The sequence below is a fragment of the Anabrus simplex genome, chromosome 1 (assembly GCF_040414725.1).
Source record: "Anabrus simplex isolate iqAnaSimp1 chromosome 1, ASM4041472v1, whole genome shotgun sequence".
Taxonomy (NCBI): domain Eukaryota; kingdom Metazoa; phylum Arthropoda; class Insecta; order Orthoptera; family Tettigoniidae; genus Anabrus; species Anabrus simplex.
The window spans coordinates 145,373,792-145,391,188 of NC_090265.1; the positions used below are offsets into that span (position 1 = coordinate 145,373,792).

Consider the following 17,397-nt stretch of genomic DNA (forward strand, 5'->3'; position numbering starts at 1 on the left):
ATATACATACACTCATTTTAAAAATTCACCCCCTTTTCCATCCTCCCATTAATTGGATTTTCCAAAAACAAAAAAATATGTGTTTCTTTATTTTTAAGGGAGATCCCAAATACCAATTTTCAAGTCTGTAATATCTTCAGTTTCTGAGACATAAGTACCTCATTAAAGGCATTCAACCCTTTTTCACCCTTTTCCACCCCTCCTATTGGGATTTTCGGAAAACAAAAAATACCTGTTTCCTTATTTGTAAAGGAGATTATAAATAGCAATTTTTACATCTGTAAAAATGTACACATGTGTATCACTTTTAGTTGGCAGCTATGCCCAAATGTACATGCATAATTTAGCTGCTGTAGAATCCTGGAGCTGACGTTGCCATAGTTACGGCCGTTCGTTTCTTTATCCGATTCCTAGAGCAGGGGTAGTGTGGTTCCAATATCTCCATAATGGTTGGTTTTAGGGCCTTAAAACATGTTTTCGGGCCCGAAGGTTTTACCGAGTTTTGTTCTTTGCACCACGGGGCTTAAAATGGGCTTTGTCTCGTCCCTATACGACAAATTCGATTTCGCCTATATTAGCCTATTATTTTAATATTTTTATATCTCCCCGTCGCTCCCCCATCGAATTGTTTTGAAAATAAAATACAGCCCATGTTACTCACTGGCAATATAGCTTTCTATAGGTGAAGTAATTTTTCAAATCGGTTCAGTAGTTTTTGAGTCTATCCGTTACAAACAAATACAGTATACAAATTTCTCCTCTTATAATATTAGTATAGAAGTATATATTACATCCCTACACATACGGTTGCGTCGGGAAGAGCATCCAGCCGTACAACAGGGTCAAATCCACATGTGCGACACAGTTCGCATCCGCAACCCCACAGGTGGGGTAAAGCGATAGAAGAAGAAGATACTCATTTTAAAAATTCACCCGCTTTTTTATTCTTTTCACCCCCTTAAGTGAATTTTCCAAAAAGGTGTGTTCATTTTTAAAGGAGATTCCAAGTACCAATTTTAAAGTCTGTAACATCTTCATTTTTTTAGATATATGTATCCTCATATAAATAATTCAACTCCTTCCTCACTTCTTTTCACCCTCCCTCCCCCCCTTAGTGGATTTTCTGAAAATGAATATTTGTTTTCTTTTATTTTTAAAGGCGATTCCAAATATCAATTTTCATGTCTGTAACATGTTAGGTTTTTGTGATTTATTGTAGATAATTTCGCTGCTGTAGAATCCTGGAGCTGATGTTGCCATGGTTACGGCAGTTCATTACTTTATCCGATTCCCAAAGCAGGGGTAGTGTGGTGCCAATATCTCCGTAACGGTTGGTTTTAGGGCCTTAAAACATGGTTTTCGGGCCCATAGAGCTTTCATTTAATTTACAAAAGGTATACATTTATTGTTCAACCTATACAACCTAATACAGATAGTACCGAGTTTTGTTCTTTGCGTCAAGGGGATTAAATTGAGCGTTGTCTCGTCCTTATACGACAAATTCGATATTTTGCCTATATTAGCCTATTATTTTTATATCTCCCCTCGTGCCCCCCACCTCGAATTGTTTTGAAAATAAAATACAGCCCATGTTACTCATTAGCAATGTAGCTTTCTATAGGTGAAGTAATTTTTAAAATCGGTTCAGTAGTTTTTGAGCTTATTCGTTACAAACAAACAAATTTTTCCTCTTTATAATATTAGTATAGATGTATAGATATCTAAAAATAAAAATTCATAAGAATTAAGCCATCAATATGGTGGTCATGCAGCGCTGATCTTTGCCATATGACAGGCTATCTCAGGAGCTTCAGATTCCTTCTACCAAATATGGCTTATTTTTGAAAGAAATTTCCATATGAGTCATAGCTTTTAAATATTCTGATGTGGATTTGGTCCCATTCCTATTCCAAGGCCAGAATCTCAATCTCCCTCAGTCAACACACAAACTACCAGCTACCAACTCTGCATGTAATATTATCAAGAAAGGTCATTCAAAATTCAACATTGAAGAAATATTTTTTGCAAGAAGTGTTGAAATATTTTATTGTAAATAGTGTGTATATATTTTGTCTTTAGTTATTTTCAACAGTTCATAAAGGAGATGGGTTTGCCCATTTTCAAATGACTAGACAGCAACAATGAGCTTTGTATTCTGTTATGAGATGTTATGGCTGGCATGTCATGTTTCAAGAAATGTTTCAAATTTTAACATTGAAGATTTTTTTTTTTTTTTTTGCTAGGGGCTTTACGTCGCACCGACACAGATAGGTCTTATGGCGACGATGGGATAGGAAAGGCCTAGGAGTTGGAAGGAAGCGGCCGTGGCCTTAATTAAGGTACAGCCCCAGCATTTGCCTGGTGTGAAAATGGGAAACCACGGAAAACCATTTTCAGGGCTGCCGATAGTGGGATTCGAACCTACTATCTCCCGGATGCAAGCTCACAGCCGCGCGCCTCTACGCGCACGGCCAACTCGCCCGGTCATTGAAGATTTAAAAATGTTTTGCTGTAAGTGTGTGTGTGTATATATATACATATATATATATATATTATCTTTAGTGTATTCTCAAATAGTTCTTAAAGGACATGGGTTCTTCCATTTTTTTCAATACTCGACAGCAACAATAAACTTTGTAATCTATTATGGAACGTTATGGCTGATGAAGTCTCAAATGAGACGAAACATGTTCCAGGGTTTGTTTAATATGTTTTTATATTAAATAGTTTTCACTTGTAAAGTGAGGTGTATTGATTGGGTGGACCATTGAACCTAGCATTGTTTCTTATTTTAAACTGTATCAATATGAATCTATATGATGAAGTTCGTAATTGTACTAGCACTTCAAGATATCGAAGTTCAACTGTAATTGTCACAGTGATGATAATTTCATGATAAATAATAACATAAGCAAAAGAAATTCAATATAAGAAATGTACAGTGGTATAGTCACTAAGTACACTCTTATGATCCTACAGTAAACACGTTATTACCGTATTTCTCCTAATCCAAGATGACCGTGAATGCAAGAGGACCCCCACTTTTTCCTTCAAAAAAATTAAATCAGGCTTAAAAAGTGCTTTGTGAAATCATAATTTTATTTATAACAAATTTCGAAGTTAATTTGAGAAAAAAATAAACACACACAAGTATCATGTAAATCCTACCTACTTCCCTAATCATTTTCATTAGAAGTATCTGATAGTGCCTTTGAAAGTTCAAGGAATTCCTCTTTGCAAGCCCACATTCATATTGCATCTCATGTTGTGGCCATTCAAACCTTGTGTATTTCGTGCACACACTTCACAATTTCATGTTCAACTTCTTTAAAGCATCCTTGTTGCAGACCACTGATTGCCTTTCTTGAATAGTACGTATTTTTCAGTTATCATTGTATTCATGCTAAGGCTGAACATTGGCTTTAGTTATGCCATATTTTCCTGTGGCTGCACAATTATTCTTAATTTCTACTTGTTTAATAACCATTAACTTAAAACTGGCATCATAATATCGACGAGAATCCACTGAAAATTTGCCGGCAATACCTGTTCCACATGTCTCTACAATAAGTCGATCCATCACGAAAATATTCCTGCTGTCTATAAAACTGTTCGTTTTACTAAGTGCCGGGTATAGTAGACACATTATAACTCTGCCACTGAGTAGCCGTGGCCCTTTCTAGGAATTCAAAGGGTTGCAGAATTGAAAAACATCTTTGTAGAGAAACAGGGACGTTACACAGAGGCACTGCTGCAGCTAGTGATATATATTAAAGACATGGACGTCGGAGATCAACGAGTTTATTGCGCGCTGGAGGGTGAAGGAAGTAACGTGGTTACCGTGGTAGCTACCAGTGGTTTTAATTACTGTTAGGTCGCGATTGCAAAATGACCCTTGATATTTCACTTGAAATTCTAAGAAAAAAATGTCTTGGATTCTGTGAAATATGGTACTTGCCACTATAGACAGTTAGAAAGAACAAAACTTACCTGTTGTGTAAGAGATGACTTCTGACGAGATGTCCTGCTGTTAAGGCAGACATGAGGGATAACTCTCCTGCAAGGACAGTGCCGCAAACTATCCTAGCCAGCATGTTGGCATTTGCTCCTGGACAGTCTTTATTTGCACCTGTACAATATGACCAATAATTAGAGAACAGCAGCTTTTTATTTCCAACTCACTTTCACGGATGGATTCAAAGTTTGGGGTAAGGTTTACGCTGGCAACCAGGAATGAGTTAGCTGGAAAATTTATAATGTACAATAACGGACCAAATACATTGGTATTATACATTTACTCATTCGGGACAAATATTTCAGGTTCCCTATGGAAATCAACATCTTTATCATAAGCGGTATATTCCGATCTGTCAATGGAGAGATGGCGTGGAACGACATTAGAAGACAAATAAGTTTGAGTGGTGTCTTTAAAAGTAGGAAAGATCACAATATGAAGATAAAGTTGGAATTAAGAGGACAAATTGGGAGAAATATCTGTTTATAGCAAGGGGAGTTAGGGATTATAATAACTTACCAAGGGAGATGTTCAATAAATTTCCAATTTCTTTGAAATCATTTAGGAAAAGGCTAGGAAAACAGATAGGGAATCTGCCACCTGGGCGACTGCCCCAAATGCAGATCAGTAGTGATTGATTGATAAATGCAATTATAGTATAAAGCTGAGTTAAGAACGCAATGCTGTAAACTACACAGGAGGAGATTGTTGAAAGTGTGATCACTGCAGAAAGCTCTGTAATGGACAAATATGACCAGGATGAAGCAGGCGATATTATTAACCCTAAGCCAAAACGTAGTGAAATTAATGGCCATCTAAACATTGTCATTAAATACGTTGAAGATAACAACGATGAAAACCTATCCGAACATTACGAACATTTGAGACATCTGCGTGAGTTAATTATTAAAGAAATTAATGTCAAAAGAGGACAACAAAAGATCACCAGTAAGCATGTCAAATGTGGTCAATGAAGGTGCGCCTTGGTTGCCATCTTCTATTTCTGTACTGCACTAATTATTCTGTATTTTGTAGGGCCTCATACCGTATTGCATTATCTATTGTATTTATTTATTTACATAGTTTACGCCCACATTGGAGCACTTAAATCAAATCCAAATACTATTGTATACTAAATAACTTTTTTTATTCCTTAAATTTAAAATACTGCACTGTACACGTTCTTTTTATTGAACAGAGTGTTTAAATATATCATCATCATCATCATCATCATTTCTTCACTCCAGCAAGCCGGGTGCGGTTGTGTACGAGCCTCCTCCAGTTTGTTCTATCCATCCACAGATGCTGCTCATATATGTGACACCAGTTCACATCTCTAATTTCAAGGTCCTTCATTATCTGTTTTTCCCAAACACCACGAGGTCTTCCTCTTGGTCTCTTCCCAGGAACATTGCATTCAAAGCATGTTCGAGGAGTCCTTTAAGGGTTCATTCTTTTCATGTGACCATACCATTGCAATCTCATCACTTCTTGGCTCATTTTACAAGTTATTTCGTTTTATCCGGACTTTCATTAATTCGGACATCCTAGAGTATCCATTAGTTTGGATTAATGAGGTTCTACTGTGTTTTCTTTTTCAGGTATTTTCTGAATTTATTTATTTATAAATTAGTTTTAACAGAATGAAAAACCTAATGATGATAAATTAACCGAGTTGAAACCAAAAAGAAATGGTTTGACACAAGGCAGTTGGAGTTTAAGAAAAGTAATTCCACTGAAGCTCAACTTGTAGGATTCTAGGACAATACAGCAGGTATCTAAGGTTCAGGTGGTCAAATGGACTGTGTTGATATTGACTATCCAAGGTTTTTGATAAGACAAATCATGGGAGAATACTGACAAAAATAATGGCTACTGAACAAGACAAAAGAGTGGTTGAATGGGTGGTTAAATTTGTAGAAAATAGATCTCAGAAAATTAGAGAAGGTGAAGTTTTATCTGATCCTGGGCTGATAAGGAGGGGGTTTCGGCAAGGCAGTATTATTGGACCTTTATATTTACTTATATATGTATAAATTGCACGAGTAAATAACTGGAATCAAAAATAAGGTTTCTCTGCAGACAATGTTATATATATATATATACTGTATACAGTAATAAATAAGATACAGGATTTTGAGCGACTGCGAAAAAAGACCTCGACAAGGTTCTGAAAAGAAAAGTCCTCTCAATTTTTTATTACTGTGCTGACGGGGGTGATAGTACCTCATGCGGGTCACTGTAAGTACCTAGGTGTTAAAATAAGGAAGATCTTCATTGGAATAACATTAATGGGATTGTAAATAAAGATTACAGATCTCTTCATATGACTATGAGGGCTTTTAGGGGTTGTAATGAGGATGTGAAGGAAAGGGCACATAAGTCAGAGCTCAATTAATGAATGGTTCCAGTGTATGCGACCCTCACCAGGATTACTTGATTTCAAAGGAAAGCAATACAATTTGTTCTGGGTGATTTCCATCAAAAGAATAGTGTTACTGTTAAGGGACTAATTTCACCTGAAATTAGGCTTAACCTTTAAAACGTTATTTCCAAGTTGATGCACAAACAATGAAAGGACATTCCTCTTTTCATTTTCATTCCAGTAGAAACAAATTGTGAGGAAAGCAATGGCAAGCTACCTCATTCCTATCCTACCTAATATGCCTCATTTTGGCACTGTCATCAGTTATTTTGGTTTGAGTATAACCAGATAACCTTTGGTGGTACCATTTGAGGATCCAACCAGCCTTTGGGCTGATGAAGTACCAGACAGAAACAAATCACAACAGCTTGATCTTCTTCCTTCAACTGTCTCAATGCTAGGCCAACTTTTACACAATAAAATTAACTACCCATTGTTAGAGAACGTTATGAAAATGTTACAAACTTTGGGCTGGGAAGATATGGAGGTAAGGAGTTGTCAGCTGAGAGATGACGTGGAATAGCATTCGTAGATAAATAAGCTCGAACAGAGTTTCTAAAAGTAGGAAAGATATGAAGCTACACTTGGAATTCAAGAGGACATTTTGGAACAAATATTTGTTTACAGAAAGAGAATTAGGAATCGGAATACTTAACAGAGGGAGATGTTTGATAAATTTCCAACTTCTTTTAAATCATTTAAAAAAGATTAGGTAAGGGATTGATTGATTGATTGATTGATTGATTGATTGATTGATTGATTGATTGATTGATTGATTGATTGATTGATTGATTGATTGATTGATTGATTGATTGATTGATTGATTGATTGATTGATTGATTGATTGATTGATTGATTGATTGATTGATTGATTGATTGATTGATTGATTGATTGATTGATTGATTGATTGATTGATTGATTGATTGATTGATTGATTGATTGATTGATTGATTGATTGATTGATTGATTGATTGATTGATTGATTGATTGATTGATTGATTGATTGATTGATTGATTGATTGATTGATTGATTGATTGATTGATTGATTGATTGATTGATTGATTGATTGATTGATTGATTGATTGATTGATTGATTGATTGATTGATTGATTGATTGATTGATTGATTGATTGATTGATTGATTGATTGATTGATTGATTGATTGATTGATTGATTGATTGATTGATTGATTGATTGATTGATTGATTGATTGATTGATTGATTGATTGATTGATTGATTGATTCCAATGTCCACACTCCCTATCACCACTTTAACTGAACCCTGGGAAGAGAGAAGAATTTTCTTAGCTGACATGAAAAGCTTTGAAAACTGGCAGGAAGTTTGATATTTCCATAAATAGGCAAAATTAGCATGTCATTAAAAGAAGCTGCTGTTTCTCCCGAGAATTTTTTTAAATAAATGATATGTATAGACAGAATAGTGGAAATTAAGAAGTAAGTAAACTCGTGTCCTCATCCTGAGGTGGTGCAGCTCTTTTCAGGCACACCCCCAATGGAGGTGAGCTGCAAGTACCATTTTAACCACATACCAGCCCTCCTGAATTCTTAAATCTTTGGCAGTACTAGGAATCGAACCTGGGCCTCTGAGGACGGCAGCTGATATTGCTAACCATTACACTACGGAAGCGGACAATTAAGAAGTAATAAGGAAATATACCAGAACATAGAAAATAAGGAAATATACCAGAACATAGAAAATATAACAGAAACAATAAGAAAAAGGAGATTGCTATTTTTTGGATATATCTATAGAATGGATGATAATAGATAATCAAGCACCTTTGTAAGAAAAAGTATAAGAGACCAAAAAAGATTTACAAAGAAATAAAATAAGAGTAGAGAAAACTATAGAAAGAGAGACTTTTAAAAGTAAAGTTTTAAGAATGGAAGGATTCCAAGGAAGAATGAAAAGGAAACCCAGTCCAAAGTGGTCTGAGGAAAGAAGAATAAAACACAGTGCAATGATGAAGGAATACTGGAAAGAATGGAAGAGGAAACAACAAGGAAGGAGGAATTGACAATGTGGTCCCTAGCACGCCTCATCATACAGAATGTAAAAAAACAAATTAAAAAAAACAATGTGACTGTCTCACCTCTGACTCCCAAAACATCCAGGCAAGCTGCTTGTGGGGGAAGAACAGTGCCTCCACCTATAGTACCAATCTCAATAGAAGGCATCGTGCATGAAACGTAGAGATCTTTGCCTTCATCTCCCCAGGGCTCCATAAGGGTCATACAGTTGCTGCTGGTCACATTTTGAGCAGGATCCTAGATAAACAAATAAAATATATTTTCAACTTAAAGTGGGTACCATCATTTCATTTCAGGGTTAAGGATATATGGCCACTAGCCATATGTTTATGTTGTAGGTATGAAATTGTTCCAATAACCTTTTTCACTGAGGGAATTGAGTAGCAGTTATATAACATGCTGGTAGCCAAAGACACAGAAATGTCACATTTAAACACCCTCAAATCTTGTCGACCTCAGGCATGACCGAACCCACCACCACCACCACAATCATCATCATCATCATCATCATCATCATCATCATCATCATCATCATCATCATAATTCTGCAGGTGCAGAGTCTTCTCATCGGATCTTTGAACATCACCTCTTTCAATCAAATGTATCTTCAGGGAATCCTTATTAATGATGGCCTTCCAGCTCTGCTTTGGCCACCCATGTGGTTGCTGGCCTTCAACTTCCAGGTGGTAAGTGGTTTTGGCAACTGCAAAGGGTACCACCATCAGGACATGTCCATGATTGAACCCAATATCTTTTAAACAAAAGAATAACAACTGAATGCACCATCAGTCCACTGTGTTGTTATCCTATCCTGGACACCCTTGATAACCAGGACGGACATACAACACTTGGCGTGCTCCAGGAAATTTCAGCAAAGGCTTTGTAATTCTTCAACAAGGAGAATGCATCTCACCTACTCTAATCTTAAGTGTTTAGACAAAACTAAATCTGCTGAAAAAGTTTGTGTTAAAATGTATCTTCTTAATTACGAATCAATTTTGTATTACAAGTATTATCAGTTAGTTTCATGAGTATTATGTGTGGAATTCATACCAAATAGGTGATTTTAAACATTATACTTTATAACTGACTGGATAAGTGAGACCTTCAGCTACTTATTTACGACCTTGTTGACTATAAAAACCAAGTGCATGAAGTTGCTTATTAGACAAAGATAACTAGCAGCATGTATGACATGGTTTTAACAAAGCATTGTACAATTCGTTTCAAGCTCATGGTGGAGTTCAAATATGGTGCAGACTCCATGTCACAATGTACACCATTTGTCAACCAGGCTGCATGCAGGCAATGGTAGTACAGGGTAAGTCATAAGACCCTCCGGGGTCTCAGAAATCAGTAGGGTGGTAACCAAACCACACTAAGAAGATGAATGTATGTTGACAAGCAGGCAAAATGCACAGATTTCTTTCATGCAGTTGTGCATTTTCCTGCTAGAAGTCAGTAGTGTGCCAACATGGCATTTCCAGGAGAACAGAAAGTGTTTTGAAAATGAGTCTATTTTAACAATTCAGTGTGCATTTCAAGCCAAGTATCATACAGATCCACCAATGGATAAGACACTAAGAGAGTGATATAAGAAATTTGTAATGACTGGCTGTTTGTGTGATGCTATATGACCAAGCAGGCCAGGCCCATCACCTGACTGTGGATCATGTGCATAACTGCCTCTCCTGGTGCCCTCAAAAGTCTAAATCAATGTATTGCACACACCAGGAAATGCAAATGTCTCAGAAAACAATCTGGGATGTACTAAGCAAAAAACTTGTCTTCAAAAAGTTACGTCATCAGTTCTATGAAGAACTGCAAGCAAGGCTGTGAGATGACCAATGACTTGATGTTTCTGGTTCAGTGAGTCAGGCGAGTCAGCACAACATGCATTTTTCAGTTTGGAAAATCCAAATGTAAGAATGAAACATGTTTGTGACTCTCCAAAAAAATGTTTTTTGCAGTTTCATCTCGTTAAGTGTACGGACCATTCTTTTTTGGTGAGAGAACTGTTACAGGTATTACTTACTTGGAAAATGAAAATCTACAGCCTGTTTCCAGTCATTCGACAGGGTCAAGAATTGAATGAATGAAGCCCTCATCTAGCGGAAAGGATAAGAACTGTGCCGTCTACCGAAGCCTGCCGCACTCTTCTGGGGCAATGATTAATGAATGACAGGTGAAATGAAATGATACTGGAGAGTGTTGCTGGAATGAAAGATGACAGGGAAAACTGGAGTACCCGGAGAAAAACCTGTCCCACCTTCACTTTGTTCAGCACAAATCTCACATGGAGTGACCGGGATTTGAACCACGGAACCCAGCAGTGAGAGGCCAGTGGGCTGCCACCTGAGCCACAGAGGCTCACTTACTTGGACATGCTGAAAAATTGGTAAATGCCACAATTGCAGGAAGACAGGGCAAATAGTGACATCATTTTCCAACAGGATGGAACACTGCTGTATTTGTATTCTGATGTCTATGCTTATCTTAAAGGTACTTTTCATAATCAATCTTCAAAGGACTTAACTCTTGTGTCGTGGCTCCCAAGGTCACCCAATCTGACTCCATGCAACTATTTCCTGTGGGGTTTTGTTAAAGACTGTATCTATGCCCCCCCGACCCCACCCACTTTGCCACAGGATTTACCAGCACTCTGAAAAGAATCACTGAAACAGTGGTTACAGTCAACCTCAGTAGGTTACAATGTGTGTTACTAGATTGATGTTTGTCGAATGACCAGCAGTGCCCATATTGAGCATTTGTGAGGTAAGGTAAAAACGTGTACAGTACTTCTGTCTGGTGACATAGTTTCACTCCTTACCACTCAGCTGGTTTTTGTTTTGCTGAAATGTAAAACCCTGGAGGGACTTATGACTTACCCTGTATATTCAGAGGGATCGATAAGTATACCAGTCCTCCTAAAGACATCATAAACAGGTAACCAATGTATTGCACTGCTAGGTAATAGTTTACAGCCACTCATGTAATCCTACAACAAAGGGATATTCTAGTAGTGAAATGCATTGGTTTCAGCATTCTAAACAAATCCAGTAAATATAATTAGCAATCAGTTTTTCAAATCACAAATCATCATCATCATCATCACCATCATCATCATCCTCGCACACCCTAGCATGTTTACAGGGGTGCCCAGTTGCCCTTCCTGACATTAGCTCTGTATAAAGCAATGTAATTGCTATTGCATGTTTCTGTGGTGGCAGGAAGTTTAGTGTGGTTTGTAAATAAAGAGGTGTACATCAAGACAAATACAAACACCCAGCCCCATTAATCTGACATGACTAAAATCTCTGGCCCAGTCACGAACTGAACCCAGGACACTCTAAACCAAAGATCACTATGCTGACTATTCAGGCAAGGAGCCAGATGATGATGATTAATAATAATGATAATAATAATATTATTATATAATATCACTTCCAGTGATATTTTATGCTAAGGACATTCTATTTTGAGCACTGAGGAATGACTAACCGATTGCCTGTTATCTCATTATATGGAACATTTTGTAAAACGTATAAATTAATCCTGAACTCCCGCAGAATAGAAAAAGCATGGGGATAAAATCAGCTGAGAGTTGAGCAATGAATGATTGATGTCACAGTTTGATGTTTCACTTACTAAGGTCATATGCTCATTAGTGCTCATATACATAACAGAGCCATACGTTATCAGGGACATGCATGCATGCACATGCACACGAAACACACAATAAAAGAAATACACTCAAGGCCTCAGCTACCTCATAGTAATAACAGTGGATGTGAACAAACGCTGACCATGAAAGTTTGTATGGAGAATGTAGAAAAGTATCATTTATTTTATTGTTTCAATAAATCATATGACATCCTTTTTTAAAGAATTAGGGTGATGTCACTGCATACCTGTCCTGTTGCAATAAATATTGCTGTAACGACGTTTGCAGCATGTGCATTGAAACCACCAATACTTCCAGCCATTGCTGATCCAATTAAGTTTTTACTAATATTGACGTCCACAAGGGCATGAACAGATGTTTTGAGGATACTTGTTACAACTGCTGCTGGGACGACAGCCTCGCACACAACTGACTTGCCACGACCCTCAATCCTACAAGAAAAAAGGGAAATAATATCATATAACAGAAGTTTCCATAGTACATTAAGTATAACAACAAATATAATTTACTCTGTATAGCTAACAGTCATTAAAGTAAGCACTATTATACAATGTCCATCATAGGATGCTTTTCTAGAAAGAAATTATAAATAATTTTAAGGGCATACCAGTTAACAGCAGCTGGCTTCTTGTCAGTACAGAAGTTCCCACTAAGACTCAGCACTTCCATATCAGGGAAAATCTCCTGGACACACTGAAGAGCAACCTCTGTGCCCTGAAAAAGAGAAGTGAGCATAAAATAATGTTCTTGTAGTAGAGTTGAAATTTTATATGTAGTCTTTTCATTCTAGATAAACCACAAACCTTTCACCCTGAGACAGATATACATTTAAATTTGGAACCAAGCAAATCCTAATCTTTAATACATTGTGGCAGTTTCCACCACTTTATTGTAAGGAATTGGAAGGAACAACTTAGCCTGGCCCTGGCCGTGAAAGTTACATCGTCAAGTTACGGGCCCACCGCTCGCTGCATAGCACTAATCAGGAGCGAGCCAGGTACACAGGACTAGCCCTGTCTGTCACCACTCCGCCATCACCCCGTTATCTCTCTGGAGGCCTCCTGGTGGTGTTAGAAAAAACTAGAAGGTGAACCCAGAACTGTCGGATTCCAGAGGACTCCAAGGGATTTTCTTCTCACAAAGTATCTGGAAGGCCTGCCTCCCTATTTAAGGCAGGCTGGATTAGCTACAGTACAGTGGTTCAGTATGTGTCACTCTCTGTATGAGTGAGTGCTGTCAAGGAGTGCTGCACTGGATCAGTCAGTGGACAGTGACAGTTCAGTGGAATTTAGTCAGTTAGTGCTGTGTGTGAACATTGGGTAGAGTACTCCCGATGCGTTCACAGTCAATCAGCTTGTCAGTCAGTCAGTCAGTCAGTGGTTCAGCACAGCTGATCAGCACAGTGCAGTACAGTTCTCTCCATGAAGCAACTACTTTTTCCTGTGAGACTGTCACGAAGGGATAGTCTCTAGTATCTGGCTGCTGTGAGTAAATGTGTCTTTGGAGCAGAATGAGAGAGTTTGGTTGGGTATCAGCAAGGGACAGTGAATGAAGTCTGCTGTGAGTGTATAGACAGTGTACGACATACAGAATTGAGACTATGTGTTGTGTGTAAGATGTGAACTGTGTGACTGTGATAGAGTACAGAGAGAATAACTGTGGAACTGACGAAGACTATATGTGGCAGTTGTAGAAGAGTGTGTAGTGTGATTGTTTAGTTTGTAAGCAATAGTATGAAGAACTAGTGTACTGTGTTAGCCTAAGTTGTGGTCCTGATGTGTCTGTGTAGTGTGTAAACAATTAGTAGCTAGTTAATAAATCTTCGAGTAAATGCTACAAGTTGTATGCATTTATTTAACACTCCCACAACCTTACAATATTTATACTCACTCAGAAAAAGAATGAAGTCATGCATGACATAATTTGACATTCGTTTGTTCCTTTCCAATACAGAAAAAGAATTTGCATATTGTATTGTATAACTTCCTTGCAGGTACACTTTTCTCAGAAACAATCAAACGTATACTTATAATGTTCGTTGTAGGTACCCTCAGAGTTTGTATCTACATGGGAGGTGAAATACACTTTGATAATAATTAAAATTAAGTCTGATAAAATATTAAATGTGATGAACATACAGAACCATGTGCTCATTCTTTTTTCTTCTTTTCAAGCGACTATGCATCAAACAAAGAAGGTAGAAACATACACAACAACAAGTTGGTGTGGGTAGAGGGAAATAACCGAGTGGAGAGACAAGGACAAACAATCAAAACATAAAACAGTAAAAGAACATACTACCATTTCACACACAGCCATCTTCAAGAATTGGCTCTTGCCTCATCAACACCAGTTCTTCAAAGAGAAAATACCGTAAATATATCACCAATTGTACATTTGCTTGTTCCCTTTCCATTACATAATACATAAACATGAATATACGTTATATGAGTGGTTTAACATTTCTTTTCTTTTTTTTTAAATCTGACTGTACCTGATTCTGAACAGCACAAAACTAGCAGATTAAACTCTGTAGCATCACTACACATGAGTCCTTCACTCTTCTAAACTAACAAATGTAATTCATCAGAAAATCTCCTTTTTCTAATCCATTATGAAGGTGCTTTTCACAGCTTAATGTACTGTCTGTATTCTACTTTTATTACAAGTTGCTTTACATCACACCGACACAGATAGGTCTAACGGTAATGATGGGATAGGAAAGAGCCAGGAGCAGGAAGGAAGCAACCGTGGCTTTAATTAAGGTACAGCCCCAGCATTTGCCTGGTGTAAAAATGGGAACCACAGAAATCTTCACGGCTGCTGACAGTGGGGTTCAAACTCACTATCTCTCAAATGCAAGCTGACAGCTATGTGACTCAAACCATGCAACCACTCGCTCGGTATCTTTATGAATCATGAAATAGAATGTAATGAATGTAATGTACATGAGAAACTATAGCCTATAGTTCAGACAGGGGTATGAATGGCATGCCAATGAAGAAACTTATTGTAGTTAAGAAAAGATAGGGCCAGAACTAGAACGGATCAGAAGAGAGTCCATCTATGAAGCATTACGTGAATAGGTGTAATTCGTTCTCTTTTGTTTTCAAGTATATTCTTTTCTTTCCTATGCTCTTTCCCTCTTCCCACCCTGACTGGTTATTGTGTTTATCTTTCTATGTACATTCCTATACTCCTTCCTAGCTTTTTGTCTTTTGCATATAAATAATACAGAAGTACCATAACTAGTATTACATATATATATATACACATACACACACATGATATTTATTTCTTCTTCTTTGCGAATGGGTTACCTAGGACCACACAGAATCAACATTTTTCGGCCTTCTTTTTTGCCCAGTAGTTCTTCTTCTTCAATGATTGTGCTCGTCTCCAGTCCTCTGACCATGCCAGTCGTGTGGGGTTTTCTTTCTTGTTCCTCAAATCCCCATGTTTGAATGATATTTTGTATTTCCTTTTGATCTTATAGATTTGGCGATCCTAATTCAGTGAGGTCTTTTCTAATAATTTGTACCACTTCGGTCTAGTGGCCTTGTTTAATAAAAATTCGTAAATTTGATGTGGAAGTCGGTTAGGTTCATTTGTTAAAATTATAAAATCCTTTTATTAACAACCAAATGCCCTGCAAATTGGATTCGTTGCATTCGAATTGCATCTGTAATTTTAGAAATGTGCTTGTATATTTCACTATTAGGGTTAGGGTAATGAGTTCCATTTATGATTCTTGGTCCTAAGACTTTTCTCATGATTTTTTTCTTTAATTTCTAATTCTTCCTTTAATCCCTTTTGTTGCAGGTTGAGAGTTTCCACAGTGTAGAGTGCTTCTGGTTTAACTACTGTATTGTAATGTCGTATCTTATTGTTCCATGAAAGACATTGTTTATTGTAAACGGTTCTTGTTAGTTGGAAAGCAGTTTCCATCTTTTGAATTCTTGCAGTTATGGATTTCCTTTCATTACAATTTTCTGTTATCCATTCACCTAGGTAATTGAATTCATTCACCCTTGAGATTTTGTTAGTGCCAATGATAAGTTCTTGTGCATTTTTTATGTCAGTCATATATTTAGATTTTTCGTATGATATTTGAGTCCAAATTTTGCTTCTTGTTCTTATAGAATATCAAGTTGCTTTTGTGCATCTGGTACGTTTTTGGCTATAAGTGCCATATCATCAAAAAAGGCTAAACAGTCAATTTTTATACCTTTATTCTTAGGTCCTAAATTGTGAGATGGTGTACCTGCTTTCCTCCATTCTCTGACAACCTTTTCAAGAACACAATTGAAAAACAATTGAGACACCCCATCCCCCTGTCGTACTCCTGTGTTTATTTGAAATTCCTGGCTATATTCACCCATAAACTTTACTTTAGCTGTAGTTTCGGTAAAGCATTTCCTTGATAATATTTCTTGTTATTTGATCTAAATTCTGATAAAACATTAAGGAGTGATTCTTGATCTATACTGTCATATGCTTTTTTGAAATCAACAAATGTGACCACATAGTTTTTGTATGCTGTGGTACGGAAGTATGTTATTGTATTCCTTAAATTAAGAATTTGCTCAGCGCACGACCTTCCTTTTCTAAATCCAGCTTGGTATTCACCTAATTCTTGGTCCAGTTGATGCTCTGCGTGGCTCAGGATGATGACTGAAAAGATTTTATATGTAACCTGAAGGAGAGAGATTCCCAGATAATTATTTGGATCAGACTTTCTTTTTTATGTATTGAGTGTATGATCGCTGTTTTCCAATCTGTAGGGATTTTTTGGGTTTGCCATATTGTCAGCATAATTTCATAAAGTTTCATGATAAACTTTTCTCCTGCATTTTTCCATAGTTCTGCCACTATTTGGTCTTGCCCTGAAGCCTTGTTGTATTTCAGTGATTTAATTACTTCCTTAATTTCCTGGACACTAGGTGGGGTTGAATCTGGGTTACTTTGGGGAAAGTTGAACATAGAATTCTCTTGCGGAGTTTCACAATTAAGTAATTTCTAAAAGTATGTTGCCATACATTAATATGTTTGAATCTTAGTCATAAATATTTAAAAAATTATTTCATTACTTCCAAGACTTTTGAAGACTATCATCATATTAAAAGGTACTATACTGGTAGCTCTAATCATACCCTTATTTTTATAAGCTCTCAGCTAAGATATCTTTCTATGCTCAATAAAATTTTGCTAAGAATTC

At 37.0% G+C, this 17,397-nt stretch overlaps 1 protein-coding gene across 4 annotated transcripts in view; it reads right to left on the reverse strand.

Moving 5' to 3' along the window:
- Positions 1–17,397, reverse strand: part of Hmgcr (HMG coenzyme A reductase) — a 239,892-nt gene that overhangs the window by 8,956 nt on the left and 213,539 nt on the right. For 3 of the 4 annotated variants that reach the window (XM_067157567.2, XM_067157573.2, XM_067157581.2), the window contains exons 14-17: positions 12,787–12,893; positions 12,406–12,610; positions 8,557–8,731; positions 3,991–4,129 (exon numbers count right to left, since the gene is read on the reverse strand). In XM_067157567.2, the coding sequence (XP_067013668.2) occupies positions 3,991–4,129; positions 8,557–8,731; positions 12,406–12,610; positions 12,787–12,893 (626 nt within the window). Of the gene's footprint in view, positions 1–3,986; positions 4,130–8,556; positions 8,732–12,405; positions 12,611–12,786; positions 12,894–17,397 lie in introns of those variants that run through there. The other variant, XM_067157590.2, reaches the window with a different exon arrangement.